The following is a 17,976-nucleotide window of genomic DNA, read 5'->3' as shown; positions in this document are numbered from 1 at the left end:
TTACGCGCTATCTTGAATAACGCTAAATGTATCCAGTTAGATATACACGTACACGGTGCTAGTTGCTACTACTGGATCCCCCGCTCCGTTCCAGTTTTACTAGCACAGTTCCTAAGAACTTGGAGGCAAATCTCATAGCTACGACCCTCAGAAATGGTGTTCGCTAGGTCAGAACAATCATCTTACGTTGACTTGGCCCTGAAAACAACCATTCGGCCCTATAAACTCCTCGGCGTTCCTAGGAGTCTCTGATAATCAGTAGCTCCTACCAATTGTGTATTTGAAGTGCAAAATGCAGAGTGCTCCGAACTGGAGGGTATAATTCTAGTTTCTTTCACCGCCTAGTGATAGCACTATTTAAATTCATGCCCTTACCCCTCTATTATAATAAGAACTCTTCATAAAGCTGCGGAATTTTAGAGTATTGTCAAATCTCAGCCTTCACTTTCCTCGAAGAAGTCTTATCAAAGACTTTGACCATGATTCTAACTCAAGGGGAACTATCATTTCTGGGTAACCTTGAACGTCTCCCTCCTGAGCTTCTGGATCATATCCTTAAACTCAGCCTCTTTTCCAGGTCATTTGGGGATGACAATCACTCTGTTCTTCATAATATGGACCGATTCTCTCGACTTAAGAGGTTCCCGCGTTTGCAGCACCAAATATTTGGTTTTATGAGAACAGAGTGGTTCCGAACGGAGATCCAGAAGCGATACAATCTTTACCGCGATTACAAAAGCGCCCGTCAAGGTTGTCAATCAACCTCATCGTCTGATATATCTTACGTCTTCCTCCACCGTCCTTTAAGGGAGCAGGACCTTGTATCGCGCACCATTGTTGATTGTCCCTCGTGCTTTCAATTTCTCCTTGACCAGCGGGCCATTCTACCGTCATACTACAACTGTGAAGGCGAAAGCTTTTTGTACCTAGCTCTTATTCACGAGAGGAAGAGAGTTGCAAGGAGACTTGTCCGCGCTTTGACCACAGACGATCTAATGTCGCCTATGTGGTTAACCTCTCAGAGGGTCGGACCGTCAGCTCTTGATATTGCCTTGTCGGATGATTTCATGATGACCCAAGGAGAACCATGGAGTTATAACATGGCGAGAACAACAAGCACGCTTGACTATCATTCCTTTATGTTTAGTGCATTAGAAAAGCACCCCCGGAAGGGACGTATCGAGCGAGCTTATTTCGAAAATTGCAATCGGGAACCACCGGGGATTCTCTGAATGTTTTAAGCGAAAATAATAGCAACACGAGCACATGAAGTTCTACTGCACAGATTACCTGTTTAGTATGAAGGCGTGAAGATGGCCAGTCTAGCGGCGACATCTGTGACTAGGGTCGGTGGGAAGAGGCCAATATTCTTGAGGTGCAGGGGATGAAAACTCACAAGGTGAAGCACGGCAAGAGCATTACGAGTAATTTAATTAACCTTTAATCACTCGACGAAGACTTTCAATACGATTCAATATTCGAGACCGGGCTAGGTCTGTATTGGATTCGGATGTTTCGGAACAGGGCTCGAGAAAGATTCTATGCGAGTAAAGTGGCGAATCTGATTTCGATCCATCCTATGTATGTACTGGTGGCAGCGTTACGTTGAGAATGAGAAAAACAGTATCTATGAGGGTTCGGACCGCCGCCTGGAGTACTGGACTTTATTTTTTGTATCTCCCGTTCTGTGTAAATTCGGTGCATATAGTACACTACATATTTACAGGGCCTCCAGATGTATTGTGAATGAATCCGTAGGAAAAGCTAAACTTAAAAACTTGAGTCACCAACAAGGCATTCACCTCAACTAACGAGCCAAGGCCAACACGACCGAAGAAGAGCTCTATATGGCGCCGGGACATTGGAGCTTCTTCTAGAACATATTTAGCAGAGAATTTCATCTGCTTTTCTGAACCCGCAGTTACACAGTGTCACCTCACATTGCTGCGGAAACCATAAACTACTCAGTATTCTGATGGCCATCCCCATAATATTGTAACCCAGCCCCACTTATGGTGATCCCGTCCAAGTCTGCAATAAACGCTGTAGTCATGGTTCGTGGAAATGATGGGTAAAATGTTCAACGATTTCAGCTACTTTTTTCCCTGGCTTAAATTACAGTAATAGCCTCAGCATCCTCTGATTTGGCCAGCACAACAATGGACCATACTCAAAAAATTAGACGGACCCACAGGGCCATTTATTCCGTGATGGCTAGTCCGTCGGTCATGTTTGGGCTGCCCCCGTTTTCTGACTATCCTACCCCATCAGTAATTTGCGTCATATCTATCGTGCAGGGAATAAAATGGAAATAGTTGTGCATTACGGGACAATCAATATTCTGCCGTCTCACCCTCCTGAATTGGGTGTGGCGGCTGCCAATAGGGTTGCTGACCCAAGCGGTCCGAAAGAGATATGTCCATTAAAATTTTCTGGATCCAGAGACGTAGCCGTCAAAGAATATATTTAGTGGCTTGCATCAACTGTATCAGGGTGACTGTATCAGATGATACTCTCGAAGCTGATTCCGGCAAGCATGCGATGCAACGCTATCAGATGGCTTTAATCTTGAGCACATATATACGGATCAAAACCCAGGATTCTTTGTCGGCAAGGGGGTCAAGCCAGGAATAGTTCGAATCTTCGCAGAGAACATTCGGGACTGGGTTGAACATGTGAAGAAAGCGATACTCATTCTCGAAGTGATATAGAATGAATCGCGCTAGTGTTAGGAGCGGCTCCGGTATTCTTTTGGTTTGAAATTGCACGTATTTATCATGTTGAATAGCGCGGCTTTATCTCACTGTTCACTTGAATGCATTGATTATTCTTGGCTGTTGCAAAGCAAGCTGAGTGCCTCTTCTGCAGTAATGCGACTGGATGGTAAAAATCGCATTAATCCTTGAGTCACTTGTAGTAAAGGTTTGAGTGTTGGATCGTGCACGATCTCTGCGAACTTCCGTTCAAGCTTGGACATTTCGCAATCTTTGAGCGGAGTTAGCAAAAGATTCTATGGTGTGTTAATTTGCGTACCATTGTTTATCTCCAAATCATGGCTGGACCTCATCTTCATCGATTTCCACCGGGACTCCCACTCAGTCGGCAATTTCTCCACAAAGCCAATCATTTGGAGAATCAAAACTTCATCCTCGCCAAGATACCAAAAAGGGTAGGTTGCGAATAAGAATAAGTAAATCTATAATTCATTTCCTCATTAGCACTCTACTGCAAAAAATAATAAAAATAATAAAAATATAGAAATGTTGACGTACCATGCAACCCGTGCGCCATAGATCGACGCGATAATCAAAACGGTCCATGAATATCGTCTCCGGTACTCGCAATGTACCCGGCTGAGCCAGCTTTTTAGGCTCCTCTCCTTGGAGGAAACTCTCTCCAATATCAAGGAGCCGAATATCTTCGTCGTCCTCGTCTATCCACTCGACCCACTCTGCTGCCCCGATCAGCTGGTTCGGTAATCCGTTTTCTAAAGGCATGCCATCAATGCGGGCCAGCGGCTCAATTTCTGGGAACCCAAGGACATTGAAAAGTTCTTCCTCAGTTACGTTGGACAAATGTGTGCAACTAAATGCGATGTTCCGACCGCTAATGTCTAATGCGAAGTAAGTATAATTACGTCAAATCGCAAAAAGCTGCAGGGGGAACAATGCTCTCACCCCCATGGCACATGCCGGCACCGTGAATGAACTTGACAGCCTTCAAGAGCTGCGTAGACATTCTGAGTATAGTATCCGGGCAGAGCTTTTCGTTACTCTCATGATAGTCTGCAAGGGTCTTATCAACGGAAGGGCCGAGTAATTCAAATACAAGACATTGGTGAACTCCATTAGGACCTTTGTGAGTAAAGGAATCAAGCAGTTGCACAACAAAGTTTGAGGAAAGTTTTCCATGAGAATGCCTCTCAAGATGCTTCAAATTGTGTAGCTCTCGCGATCCCCCCGAATCTGCAGTCATGATCTTTAACGAGACCCATTGATTTCGGCTGGCCAACGATTAGCTAAGGTTGAGCAAAAACCTAAGCAATTGCTAGACTGACACTCTGTCTTTCGCAAGCCACACAGTTGAAAAGCCACCCCATCCTAGCTTATGGTGTATCTTGTAGCGACCATTTTTGAACGTATCTCCGATGTTGACCGGATGATACCCCCAGACTGGTACCTTGTTAACGACTCCTGTGTATAAAGAAGATTGCTTTGGCGGAATAGAGATAAATCCATGTTAAAGGCGAAAGGGAGCAGGGAGGCACTGTGGGGGAAATGCCGCAACTTAAGAAGTCGTGGTGCGCCAAGATAATATTGCTTGCCAAGAATTGATGACTAATTGAGCTGCCATGTCTTGGCATTTTGGGTGATTGGCTGTGGCACACCCCTCCGGAAATCTATAGCCGCCCAGCACAGATACTCCATTATTAGATGGTTACTAACTTTAGAATTGACGCCTATGGTCGAATGATATACTTCTCATCTCCTAAGAACAAAACTCTATCTGTTCCAGTACTTGACCTGAAAGGCTGACCCGACAGAAAATAGTGGCTACGCGCTTTTATTGATACAGTTTTTGGTTGGTCAAGCGCCCGCCCAGACATGGTCGGCGCTCTGTCGGCGCTTCCGCTGGTCTACCGGTACTGATCAAGATATATATCTCCAGCTCTTTCGTTGCTGAAAACAATAGCATTTCACCACGACACATACAATGACTTTTATTTTTATTTTTTAATACCACTACCACTCAAATATGTCTGTTCAAGTTACATATGATGCAGATTGTGACCAGAACTTTCGTCGTCTTTATCACAACCAATTCCAGCAATGGGTGAACGCGAACCACCGATTCACAATTCATGATGGGACTATCGTTGATTTCGATCAAGCACATGTTCTGTAGGTAGTAGGTTGACAGAGTTATAACTCCCTTCTTACCAAGTCAATATAGCAACGGCCTTCATCCCACTAAAAGCACCCATGACCCTAACCCGGCGCCGCATGTTACTGTTCGCCTATCGACGCCGTCTTTACGGAGCCAACGGATGTGGTACATTCTTCACTGGCGAGTCAGCGATGGCTCGGTTCTTCTGCCTCAGCCAGATAATGAGGAATCAAACAGACGAAGGCAGATGAGGAGAAGGGAAAAGAAGCAGCGGAGGCAGGAAAGAGATAGGAACATTCGGGAGAGCCGGGAAGGTATCAGTGCCGAAGGCCGTAGTTCTGGTGCAGGAGACTCTTCCCGTGGACCTGTCCCTCCTCGTGGAACCGGTCCTCCTCGCGGAAATGATCCCACCCGCGGGGGTGGTCATACTTGAGTCCAATTTTTGTCCCAGACAGCTGTGGTTCTACCGGCAGAGGATTGGTCTAATTGGAACCTTGTCTGTATTGGCTGGAGAATGTGAAACTGGATCACAGAGATAGCAGCTTTTTAGCAACGAGAGTGTACTAGCATTATGTAAAGGGCCGCCAGATGAGATAGTCAAGTATCCAAATCTTCAATAGTTCAGCCTGCATGCCGAAAATGTCCTCTAGCGTTCTCCTCTCTTGCCCCGACCTTATTAATACACCAGTCAAGGAAAGAATCAAATCCTTGGTCCCTATCCTCTTCAGAGTAGCTCCAGTTACGCCTAATGAAACCATTGAGCTCGACGAAAAGCCCTTCAATTGGGTTGAGGTTCGGCGAATAAGGAGGAAAATAAACCAACTTGACTCCGGCATCGAGACACATCTGCGCAATACGTCTAGAGTAGTGAAATGGTCCGTTATTCATAACCAAGTCAGATTTCGGCTTTGGCCATCTTCCACAGTGCTGTCATGGCAGTTTGTGAAGAGCTGCTTCAGTGGATGAGAGACATGAGTGCAAACAAGAGGTGACACGGAATGTATCGGCCAACCACTCCATTGTTGCCAGCCACATGGCGATAGTAATCGACAATATGACCTTATCGGTGGTGCTGGCACGTGTTTAAAAATACGGTGGTAACCGTTTCGTCTCTGGTCATTTACAAGACTCGGTCTCTAATCCAGCCGGGCATGCGTCGACGAGCAAATACGAACTAGCGTATTAACGCTGTGCGTGAATTTTGTTGACTGAGTCTTAAATGATGATTCCGAACGTGAAGAACCGTTGATGTGTTGGTGGAGACTACTGCATTGCTGTAACGTTGAGAGGACAATGGCGAGCGACCTCTAGCCGTCAATAATCCAATTGTTTAAATGGAGGGCGCAAATACGAGGTAAAATGAGCAAATATACCAAATGGTCACCCAGTTCACCACCCTCAATTTGCCGCCGCAAGTCCTCAACATGTGGTCATGTGATCTAGGCATGTATGTTTATTGAAGCCGCAAAAGAAAGGTTAGACACGATCAGAGGCGAACGCCCGAATCGCGTAGCCAGCCCCAAATGGTTGGTTATAATAATCTAATAAAGACACACTGGATGGATGCTACCCCAAACGTAGCTGACTATATTGCACAATTGGATTTAATGGTCAAAGGGTTTAAGAACGGCTCAGTAAGAAGACAAAATCTAACAAGAAATCATATCTGTTGCGATACAAAGCTGGTGCAAATCAGGAACCAAGCCGCGTCGTCCGAATTGGTCCCTTCATAACGTATGCGAAAAGTCAGGATGATTTCGAATCTGTTGCACCGCTAGGATATATAGTCTCTTGTACTCCCTCAGTCATTCCTTTGAACTACAACAATATCAACAATGATGTCGCCAACAACCACAAGCGCTACTATAGCCGCAAGGTAAGACGTTCCAAATATAACTTTCTTTCAGTTGCCCCAAATATTTCTCCTACTTTGGGTCTCTCAGCATCTTGCTTTTAAGCTGCTCAACCTGAACCACTTTGGCCGACAGATTCACGGTCCGTCCTACTTTTTTCAGCACGCTCAAGGTCACGAGCAAGGTCACTATTTGTTCTTGCTCGCTTCTTGCTTGCTCCTTTTCCATACTCCTCTTTGTTTGCGTTCACTCCATCCTCCAACGTTCCATCCTTACTCTCTGAAATATTCTGTCTTATAGCTTCCTGGTGCGTTTTAGACTTTTTAGCACTCTCAGCCGGGCTTTCAGTCGCATCGCTATCCCTTCTTCCTCTCTTCTTGCTCTTTAGCTGCCCTGCATCCGCCTGGGCTCCATCATTTTCTGGTTGCGGTGGTTCTGCCTGCTTCCCTGAAGGGTCCACTTTTGGATTATTCGGATCTCGTCGCTGAGGTTGAGGCAAAGAAGTTGGATTCTCCTTCATTCTGAAAATTCGAGGAACGGGCGTTGGGGGTTTATTGTGCAGCCTTGCGTAAGACTCATTTTGCGACGTGTAGGTATCAATAATCCAGTTATTCAATTCGTCTATTCTTTTTTTTGGCGTCGCACTTAGAAGCTTGCTTCTCATTTCCCAGCTTTTGCTTTGATCATCGATTAGCAAGTGAAGATCATCTGGTAATATATCTTGCCATTCGATGAAAACAGTTGTGTTAGGAAAGGGAGATTTAGTGCCGTCAGTCCCTGCAGGAGTAGGTCTTGTTTTCCTCGGGTCGGGTGATAATATGGCAACTCCGAGTATCTTTTTGACATTGGAGTACCCGTATTGTCGACGCCCAAACTTGTTTCGAAGATCCAGTATTGACTTGGCGGTGCCGGAGACTTCTGTAAGAGTCTTAAAGTCATCATTGCTCAACTCAGTCGGGCTTCCCATCTCATATTTTCTAGCATCAGCAGAGGTGGAGCTGTAACGGTAGATTTTACGTTGCTTTTTTCCCGCGCCGCACTTGCACCAAGCGACGGCAATAGCTCCGCTGTTTGGTTCCGTTTGTGAGACAGTCTGTTTTGATGAGCCTGCGGAAGACTCTGTGTGTCCACTGATTTCAATCCCAGTTGTTCTTGCCGCTGTATTTTGGTCCAAACGGCCCTCGTAAACTCCTTTTTCCCCCAACCTATTACCAAGATTTGCACGACTGGGCTCTCTGTTCGCACCTCCCCAGTCAGTACCTGTGGGCTCAGTGATTGGATCGAATGCGAAACGAGCCATTAACAGGCCTTGAATTTTAGTGAGTCTGTCCTTATCTTGGGATGTCTTCTCATGCTTTCGATACAGTTTGGTATACTCGTCTTTCAACGCTTTGGTTTCTTTTACATCGTCTGAGTTTCTCGCTATTCTCTCGTCTGGGGGATATGATGCAGATTCAAAGAACTTCCTGAGAGGCATGGTGGCTTGAATTCGATTGAAGTGAGCGAACAGTGACTTTGAAGGAAGCGCTACTACTGGGAGGGAAGGATTAAATTTGTATTTATAGGTAGCTAGGGAAGCTACGTAAGTAAAATTGCCATCACATTTGATAATTCCACAACCTGGGACCTCTCTGAGCAAACTGCCGTCACCCAGTGCAAGTCTGTTCATGGCATCAACAATTATAATCAGCGGGGTATTCGTTTCACAAATTGAACTTTTCCATTGTCCCATCACGTTCTTGGCCAGATTGTAACTAGCCACGCTCGTCAAACCCCCCTCTCCTCTGATTCTATGTTTATTGTGTCAATTTAAGGCATGTTAGTCAGGCAGCTTAGCGCTTCGCTTTGCATGGAATCCCTCTTCACTTTGATGGCTTCCATAACACCTACCTCCCCAACCCGGTGTCTGCTAAAATCATGCAAACAAAAGTAACAAAAAGACCGCGTCTCAATGCGAGAAAGAGGGCTGTGAGTTTAAAGAAACCAGCTGGCCCATATTTATCAATGTAGTTCCATTTTCTAAAAGCCTCGCAGTGGCTCTTTTGTCTAGTTGAACACTACAGTTCTTTACTCATGGGGAATATACCCAACGCCATTAATGAACTGCTCATAGTTTGAGTATCACCTCGCAAACGACACATTTGACATTCACACTTGGCTCATCACAAGTGACGGGTTCAATGTCATTTTCACAAAGAAAGGGCCATGAATCAGCAGTTTGAGGTATTGCAAAAGTGTAGGGAGTGGGCTACTCGTTTTGTCGGGCTTGTAGTGCTACACCAGCCCTATTCATTTTTCAACACCTTACTCGAGCCCGTAGAAGCAGTTACGGGCTGCCCAATGCACTATTAATTTATTCTAATTTATTTTCGACTGAACTTTCTTGTATTTCCATTGGCTCTACCCCTGGCAGGCCTGTATGATCGTTGTGTTCAAAATTTTCTTCTTGCAAGGTTTGAAGTGAGAATCCAGTCTGACACGCATGTCCAGATAAAAAAAGCATTTGAAGTAGTACGCTGCATTACCGCTCTCTATTGAATAGATTCTAGTTTTGATTCTAATATTAAACTATAATAAAAACCCGCCCTGCCATATCAACTTGTTTATAGACCCTGTTTCCGCCCTAACCAAAACGTATATTTGCCTACTCATGAGCCCCCGGAAATACGCTTGGTTGGTTTCCTAGAAGCCATTTCGTTCCTAGGAGCTACTTTTTGTCTCCTCAACCAGGTTGCGTCGCGGAAGCCGAATCTCATATAGCGTAGGTAGATAACTAATTATAGCCCGAGCGCAACTGTGTTAGTAGGTACGAAAGGTCTGGGAGCTCCTAGGAAGACTTATCAGTAGAGGCCGCCATTTCAGGCCGAAATATTTAAAGGCTCATGATTTGCCCTCATGGTCGCTTCTCTCTCACATACCTCTTTTATTCCAAGATCTTGCCGTTACTACAGTGTCACTAGCACAGAATAGTCGGTAGTCGATCATAAGTCGGCATTACGGTTCTCAAAGAGGGGTATTATCATGGACAAAGAAAACGTTATTGGGTCATCTTCTGATATCAATCTGAAAGGGCAGACACATGATCAGCCGCATCATACAGGGCAAGCGAGTATCATTCTTCTAAGATGCCCCTTGCCGAGAAATCCATCAACTAAAATTCTTTCCCCATCAAGCAACGAATCCGCTGAAAGCTTCCGCCGGGTCGTTTATCAATTTCCTCACGCAAATAACGGCTCTACAAACCGTCTTACCACCGCCTGGTGGCCGGTCTTTGCCTGGCTCTGTGGCTACCTCAGTTGGTTGTTCAAGCTACCCTGGGCCGCCTCAAAATTTTGAACCGGGTCAAAGCCCGGACCAGTCCCTACTGGATATAAGAAATAGAACTGCCGAAAATCCATATCTTTCACGAAAGCGGTGTCGATACTCATACTCTGCCTCTCAAACCCCAGGCCATCCACACTGGGCGACACAAGAGATGCAGTCAAAAAGACTCCCAAGCGTTACGGCAATCAGTATGAAAATGATCAATGACACAATCCAATACGTGAAAGCGGTGTCTGTTTATACCTCGGCGTCCGATACTATTTCCTCCAGTGAATTGGCCACGATGCATCGTGCCACAAAATTGCTACAAAGCAGGTACGAAGATATCATCGCTAAGGAAGAAATGGATACAGATGCTGTGCCGAATCCTCCTCCTACACGGATGCAACCGGAATACGAGTGCCAAAAGTGCGCTGTTGCTGCTGAAGAGCGGCTGTATGACTGAAAGCTGATGATATATCTTATAACTTGCCCGGTATTTCTTGGCTGGCCTGGCTGACCTCGATTACGGCTGAACAAAATGAAGTGGCTAAAAGCCAGGCATTGGAAGCCTACTGGGATACAAAATTATCAATACGTGTTATGTAATTTATTCAGGCCCGACAACCTGTTAGAACCTTTAACTTGAATACTGATGCGGGGCTGGCCCTCCCCTTTGGAACTTGACAGTGGGAACTAGTCCGCAGACAACCCGCGAGATGGCTTCAACCTTTCGACTTCCCTTTTCCAGCAAACCCATATTTCGTCCGCCAGCCACCACTACCCACGAGGCGCTTGGAAAATATCATAGCTGATGGGATATGATCATAAATATAAAGCCGAAGACAATGTCGTATCACGCACTAGCTCAGTGCTCTTCACAATCCAGTACATCTACTACCGACACTATCACGATACTCCAAGCTCAAGCCTGAACGACATTATGTTGTATGTCATCGACACGAGCCTTCTCCCGAGGGGGACATTCACGCGAGACTTGGATCTGACTGAGTCCTTTCGCAAATTTGACAGTGAGACTATTCCTGGACAATACTGGAACCTGAGAAGCCTGCACTCCCTTTGCATAATGAAAGGATTTTATTTTGGCGAATATCTCTCCACAGGGCTCACTAAAAATCAAAAAGAAATTCCAGATGAGACCTGCGAACATTCTGTTTGATAATACTCGATTACGTCGTCTACAGCCTGCTTTCAGCGAACTCTACGCGCCTCCACCATACAAAGAAGATGCAGAAAGGGCAAACGCGGTGATCGATCTTCGCAAAGATATCTGGGCACCCACCCTTCCAGTACCCTCTTTGGTGAAAATTATGGACCGTTTGACAGCTATTAAAGAATTCTTGGACAATATCGACACACAGGATTCACAACATGGCTGGAGATTCCTTCTTGGTATATACCTTGTAGCACTCATCGGTTCTGGGCCTGCAGCAGACAGCCACACTGGGCATGACGGAATATGTTTTGAATACTTCCGATTCGCGACTTGGGGCGGTAAGTAGGAAGCTTGCTTATATAAAGTAATAGTTATATATTTAGTTAGTATTTGTAGATATTTCATTGCAGTCCAATCGCAGCGGATGCGACAATTATCGCCTAGCTAAATAATGGTACAATGTACAAACTTGGAAGGCTTCCTAAAATGCGTTTAAATGCAGTTTATATCAGACGGAATTTGTTGTCAAGACCAATAACGCAGAGCTTAATTGCTGATAGATCTACCAGTAAGCTGCTGAGGCTCTTTATTTAGATACACAATATGCCAATGCTGCACATCTACAAATTGATGCAGACCTTGCCGGTGTGCCGGCCACTAGCAAGATTTGAAAGTGCTGGGGGGATAATTGAGGGTTCTAAAGACTACGTGAGATCAAAAGAGGATTGCGCAACTTATCTAATGTTTTGCTCGATGTTTAGTTGCATTATATCATAACTCTATATATCTCCCTCACGAAAGTTCTGGTCCACAGATAGCCTGATAGCCTACACGCTGTTCTCTCTCCTCGGTGACATGGATGGTGGATCACAACCTTCCCTTCGAATCCAACGTTTTGAATCAACGATATGGGATCTGGATATAATAAACAAGGCGGAATATAGTGAACGGGCTGACTTGGTGCGCTCGAAGAGCATTTGAGGTCACTGCAAGATGCATTACTCGTACCCTCCACATATACACTCCATAACTTGACTCTTTTTATACGCTCCACCTTCAACTTTGCGACGTTACCCGCAATCAATCCACTGAGCGGGAACATGTCGCAGATGAAGTGGATTCGGGCGTGAGTGGGAATGTGAAATGAAATGTCTCTGGTGACAGAGGTTGTCGCTAGTGATCGTCCGTGTAGTAGTATGCAAGTGATGGCACCTAGAAAAGGGCAGACAGAATAGATGATTAGCTGGCTGATGAGACGGTGGAGTGTGCACATTTCTAGATCCATATGCACGGAGGAACTCAGCGAGAAATATGTACCGGAAGACCATTCGGCAGAGCATTCTGAGAGTGTGCTTGTTACAGCTGTTGGCATAGTTCGAAGCCTGCTATTGTTGCGTAGCATATGCTGAATGGAGTGGTGAAATCCTCGTCGTAGGCGATTTTGCCCGCCGTGTGCAATGAAGGGAGCATAGGCACTACTGAAACAAATGGATCGCTGTATTCTGTCTGGCAGGTGGCAATTTCGTTGTAATTATTCGGGGTAGCATGGTAGAATGGAGACTGGAAGTAGGCTGATTGCCGGTAGGCGTCGTATGGAGACATGGAAGGACGGTAGAGGAGTTGTGGAGGGAATCCCGAGAGCCGGCGAGTGCATTGTTGAGCGAAGACGGTTTGGCGATTATCTGAATTCGTGTAGTGTTCGTAGGACGCAGGTCGGTCCGATGAATGCGAGATGTGAGGCTTGACATCTGCAACAGACTTAGACGCTCGCATCTTTGTTCGAGTCTTGGTCGGAGACGACTTTGGTAAAATTGGCTTTGCGTGTGATTGTTCTGGAGAAGCCGAAGACCCAGCTCGTCTCTCCAGATTCTCTAATCGGCGCTTCAGCCTCTTGCCTGTTAGGTCGCGGCAAGTGAGAAACATATAAGAGACTTTCAAGTCAATACGGGTACTTACGGTAGTTACGCTGAGCTATGCGGTTCTGAATGCGACGGCGCTCTGCGGGATCGGAAATTTTGGACCAGTCTTCATTGGCGTGGGCGTTGGGGCTGAATGTGCTGATATTGCTGTGACTACCAAAAGAGCCTGAACGGTTATCGTACTCGGTGGAGTAATGCATGGTGGAGACAGATGGAAGGGGATCGGCAGTATGAGAAGTATAAGAAGGATGAAGAGTACAGAACCGTATAGGGGCCCTCGAAATCAGTTTCACCATTTCACCAGTTTATCCTCCCGCATTTTTTGTGGGCAGACTCTACTCTGAAACAACGCTCTAGCCTTGTTATGGCCTAGCATGTTTACTCGAAATATACCGTAAATGAAAATCACATGATGAGTGGCTCCGTAATTTTCCGGAGATAATCAAATGCTACCCTTTATCCGCATTAAGAGCATTCCTGTTCAGTGGAGGAATCAACATACTAGGCAAATACAACGGAGCGGCCATGTATACAGCAAACATACCAAATAGGTATAAAGACTGGAGGTCATGTGAATCAAATGTATGAGGTTAAGGCCGTTGTTCCTTCTAAAGATTGTTGGTAGGTAGCTCCATGATTCACAAAATAACGGGTTACATTCACGATCCTTTCATCATTGAACTCCTCCTTCAGTTGATGGCGGTCGGCCGTCTGTTTAAAACTTCTGATCACGAGCCCGTGGGCCACTGGGCCACTTGTGCACGTTCCTGGTATCCTATTCGACCCTAGGATCCATGGCATGGCTCCCAGGCACGCTTTTGATTGCTCCCAGGAGTAAGGATCATAGTTCCCTGAGACCTCCAGCCCCCGGGGGTGAACTGTATAGCTCCGGGGAACGAGAGGTGGTATGCTGGGAGCTTGGATTACTACTTCTAGGAACAATATATAGCGTGCCTAGGAGCATAGAACCTAGGACCAGATATCATCTAGCACGGATCCAGACCTCACTGAATTTTAGATCAAGAAGGCGAGCCAAACGCCACCGCTGTATGAGGCGCAGGAACATCGTTTTGAGTCTTGTCTAGAAACATGTAATCCGACTTGTGATCATTGTACATGTAGATTAGCGATCTTATTCTTGATACCCAAATTTTCATTGACACCTATATATTCCGAGGCGCTCCTTATTCGTATGCTTCGACATCACCGACTTATTATGCGAGCCGGGCATTGGTTTTGAGGACTTCGGAATAATGTACCATAATAAGAGCATTGCAAACTGTGATTCAATACGAAGGTGGCATTTTCCAGCATAATAATGCACCAACGCATACTGCGCACGTTGTCTGGGACGCTTTACGGGATATGGAGATCGAGACTATGGATTGGTCCCCGCATTCGCCTGATTTAAACCCAATTGAAAACCTCTGGGTGTCAATGAAAGCCGAGATCTATATGAAAGCCGAGATCTATAAGCTTCGAGCCTGATCTCATTCATATGAAGAATAAGGAGCAGGCAAAAGCTACTTTGGTAGCTACAGCACGCTTGCATGGGACTAATTAAGCCTAGATCACCTTAAGCATCCCTCCGAGACGATGCCTCATCGGGTGCAAGCTATTATTATAGTGAGGGATGGTATACACATTATTAGCTAAATGGCGTGAGGATCTAAAGACCGGCAGAAAATAATCTTCTCAGTCCTCTTGGGCGCTCCGTAGGATCTCTTTCATCCTACCATACAATCCTATATCTTCCTTCGCCCATCTCCTCCCATCAGGAAAGACCACCTTCCGAAGTGTGTTGACACATGGAATAAGTGGCTGGTAGTACTCTGTGAAGTACTCATTCGCAGACCTCACAAAATCTGCTTCCTCGGATATCTGGCCTGTCTTCAAAAAGGCCAGGTCCTCTGTATCTACAAAATTCCACTTATCAAACCTTGCAACAACTCTTCCGTTACCCGGCCCCTCGTAATGGATGCAAATCCAAAAAATTACCCAGAAAAATGATTCAAGGTCATGCATAAAAGAGTGCTTCTCGCCCAGAAGCGAGCCAATTGCCATAAAGGCCCTTGTGCCGGTCTTTCCATTTGCTCCCGAAGCACCGTCTCGCTCCTCTCTGATGGCTAGATCAAGATCAATCAAGAATGACGGCCACGATGGGTTCTTTTTGTCCTCGTTGATCATGAGATTATTGACTGAGATATCTCGGTGAAGGATTCCTGCCCTTTGCAAAGACTGATGCCCTGCAATGCAACCCTCTAACGCGGCAAGCAGCGCCAAGCGAGTGCTTGCTTGGTAAATTGGTTTGCCATAGTCGCGCAGGACGACACGCCGATGAACTCGATTTGGCAGGGGGTTGCTGGGTGCCTTGGTAGGAGATGCCGAACAGGATCGCTTGCTAGGTGGCAGCGAGGTACCAGTTTGACTGGAAGAGCGCTTCACGCCGGACCTGCCGCTGCTCCGGCCCTTTCGCGGAGCAACGGTTGCACTTGTGCCAGTCGAGAGCGACAATTGTTCTGGCCGATAATTGCTCGCGGTCCTGATGTCTAAGCCACCTCGAACGTTGTCCCGGACATCATCAGTCTTACCACGGGCACGAACCGTCGCATGATGATAATACCGTGCGACGTTGACCACCCCTCGTTCGCTGGCTTCTTTGAGAAGTTCGCCTTCTTCGTCGCGCTCTGTGTATTGCCAAGAATCTTTGACAACTAGTGGAATCCCGGGGTCCTCTTTACGATGCGCTTTCCAGCATGTTGTTGCTCGACCTGCGATGCAAGGTGCCCGTGTCATCAATCTCTCGAGGACGAGACATTCGGTCTGACCGTTCTGCTCTATCTCAATGGTCCGCTGGCCATCTTTCGTGATGATTGTGGGGTCAAATCCACAGTCTTCCTCGCTCATCCATAGAAACCCGAGAATAGTCGACACAAACTGGAGTCCATCCTCATTTATATCAAATCGTTCGGATGCGACTCCTCCAAGACGATCAAAGGCCCATATCCTCATGAAGGAGCCACATATTGTAAAGCCCAGAACAAAGCGACGGGTATCTTGAGCCGCGAGGACCTCCCTAGCATATCTTCCCAAGTCAAGCCATGCCTTAGAAGCGGTGTCAGCGGCAGGATTGCTTTTTAGCTCTCCGGGTACGAGAATCTGTGACCACTGACATCGGGTGTCCTTTCCAGCGCTAGTGTCACTCACGAACCCAATATCTAGCTTGCGCTCTGCCGTGGAACCCTGGACGGGTTTGTTGGGCTGTGCGAGTGGCCTTCGCAGGTGCGCCGAAACGGGAGCATAGTCTGCTGAGAATGTTACTAGTTTCTCGCTCAGATCTGCAAACCAGCTCAAGACATCTTCTTGGTTTGCGTTATTTGGCCATCCTTTCCACCCATCTGCAAAAGCCGCATTGCTGCCTTCTGTGCATCTTTGAAACACGGCATTGGATGCGGATTGAAGACCACTGACGCCTCCAAAAAATGTTGATCGAAAATGCGGGAGCCCTACATACAGAGGTCCAAGCTCTGACTTGAGGACCCTGTCTACGTCTTGGCGGTATTCCGAGGAGTTCGCAAAGCTACTCGTCTTGTGGAGCCATGGCGTTTGCTGGAGCGAGGAGGCAATCGTTCGAGGGGGTGGCGTAGATTCCGCTGCGGCAGCATCCACCAGATTCCATATCTGTTCATCTGTTGACGCGTCCGCAATAGATATTTTGAGCAGTGGTTTAATTCGTTCGAGGTCGAAATCATTTGATGCGACGGCGGATATGAGTCGAAGCAGGTTACTCCGAACGATTCCTCCTGAATTGGACGGCAGAAGACGGGCGATGGGAAGGATCTGAAGGGCTGTTAGGAGGCTGGAGGCGAGATCTTGCACATCTGCACTCAAGTTAGCAAAAAGGAGGACTCATGATAATTTCTTGTGCCTCACCCTCCCGTTTAAGCCTATCGATGGCCTCATCTGGTGAGCGCAAGTCCGCACCTTCACAGATCGAGGTGAACGTGGCACGAAAGCCCTTCAAGCCATCCCCAATAGGGTGTTCTGAAATCAAGCTCGATCTTATTTGATCTGACATGACACAGTCCTTTGTCTGCCACCATGTTGATTTTGGAGAGGGCGGTTCGAAAAAGAGAGAGTTAAGGGGACGCGCGGGAGGAACGCGATCACACGTGATTTCAACTAAAGTCTGGAGTAGGCCTCGCCAAAACCCGCCCACGAAAACCCAACCCGTGGGCTGGGTGGGTCTTAGTCAGCATACCTGTTGGTTGATAAATGATGCTTCGGTGTTCTTATTGAGGGAGTTGATTGTGTTGTTGTTGTATTAGATACAAGTAGTCCGGTATACAGGTATATACACGTGATCACAGCCCCCGTGATCATGTCAGTGACCAGGATATTCAACAATGTTCCTTGAGCTGCTAAGCAGTGGAGCTAGCTGCACAACCCGGCGCATGACGCCAAGCCTCACAGGATATGCCCTCCAAAAATGTGACTCTATTTCGGGCCATCACAAAGCCACCGAATTTTATTGGGAGGTTAGGTCTGCATTTTGCCCCCTATTTATGAAACTTACCTCCTCTCCAACTGGTGCCTCAAAAATATCAGTGACACATGAAAGCATCAATAAAAAATCAACCTTACAATCCAACGATCATTTTAAGGTACGTCTTTGTTTCACCCGCAAGTAGTCTTTCCCCACGGCTGGTTTCCATGTCTGAACGAAACCAGAGAGTTGCAACAAGTGCCTGGCCCCTGCTTCATTCTTCTATGACTTCCGGTACTACGGTAACAGTTAATGTACGAAGGCTTAGCCATTTTATTGAGCTACAAGCAT

At 46.5% G+C, this 17,976-nt stretch overlaps 6 protein-coding genes across 6 annotated transcripts; 2 read left to right on the top strand and 4 right to left on the bottom strand.

Annotated features, from left to right (window-relative positions):
* Window positions 1-2,824: 2,824 nt before the first annotated feature.
* Window positions 2,825-4,427, bottom strand: N7446_003998 (uncharacterized protein; the record flags this gene model as incomplete). Its single annotated transcript, XM_058512747.1, has 6 exons — window positions 2,825-2,985; window positions 3,034-3,196; window positions 3,273-3,613; window positions 3,678-4,003; window positions 4,058-4,193; window positions 4,388-4,427. 6 exons carry the CDS (start codon window positions 4,425-4,427, stop codon window positions 2,825-2,827), a joined length of 1,167 nt encoding a protein of 388 aa, XP_058374076.1.
* A 328-nt stretch (window positions 4,428-4,755) lies between these two features.
* Window positions 4,756-5,320, top strand: N7446_003997 (uncharacterized protein; the record flags this gene model as incomplete). The annotated part of the gene is made up of 2 exons (XM_058512746.1): window positions 4,756-4,901; window positions 4,954-5,320. 2 exons carry the CDS (start codon window positions 4,756-4,758, stop codon window positions 5,318-5,320), a joined length of 513 nt encoding a protein of 170 aa, XP_058374075.1.
* Window positions 5,321-6,849: 1,529 nt separating this feature from the next.
* Window positions 6,850-8,217, bottom strand: N7446_003996 (uncharacterized protein; the record flags this gene model as incomplete). The annotated part of the gene is made up of 1 exon (XM_058512745.1): window positions 6,850-8,217. The coding sequence occupies one exon, from the start codon at window positions 8,215-8,217 to the stop codon at window positions 6,850-6,852; it is 1,368 nt and encodes a 455-aa protein (XP_058374074.1).
* A 2,980-nt stretch (window positions 8,218-11,197) lies between these two features.
* N7446_003995 (uncharacterized protein) lies at window positions 11,198-11,668 on the top strand (the record flags this gene model as incomplete). The annotated part of the gene is made up of 2 exons (XM_058512744.1): window positions 11,198-11,558; window positions 11,631-11,668. The coding sequence occupies 2 exons, from the start codon at window positions 11,198-11,200 to the stop codon at window positions 11,666-11,668; spliced, it is 399 nt and encodes a 132-aa protein (XP_058374073.1).
* Window positions 11,669-12,576: 908 nt separating this feature from the next.
* On the bottom strand, window positions 12,577-13,339 carry N7446_003994 (bZIP transcription factor; the record flags this gene model as incomplete). Its single annotated transcript, XM_058512743.1, has 2 exons — window positions 12,577-13,115; window positions 13,177-13,339. 2 exons carry the CDS (start codon window positions 13,337-13,339, stop codon window positions 12,577-12,579), a joined length of 702 nt encoding a protein of 233 aa, XP_058374072.1.
* Window positions 13,340-14,834: 1,495 nt separating this feature from the next.
* N7446_003993 (protein kinase family protein) lies at window positions 14,835-17,217 on the bottom strand (the record flags this gene model as incomplete). The annotated part of the gene is made up of 2 exons (XM_058512742.1): window positions 14,835-17,020; window positions 17,073-17,217. The coding sequence occupies 2 exons, from the start codon at window positions 17,215-17,217 to the stop codon at window positions 14,835-14,837; spliced, it is 2,331 nt and encodes a 776-aa protein (XP_058374071.1).
* Window positions 17,218-17,976: the final 759 nt, after the last annotated feature.

This window comes from Penicillium canescens (assembly GCF_028828765.1).
Source record: "Penicillium canescens strain IBT 15451 chromosome Unknown utg000003l_segment0_segment0, whole genome shotgun sequence".
Taxonomy (NCBI): domain Eukaryota; kingdom Fungi; phylum Ascomycota; class Eurotiomycetes; order Eurotiales; family Aspergillaceae; genus Penicillium; species Penicillium canescens.
This window is presented reverse-complemented; position numbering and strand designations above follow the sequence as displayed.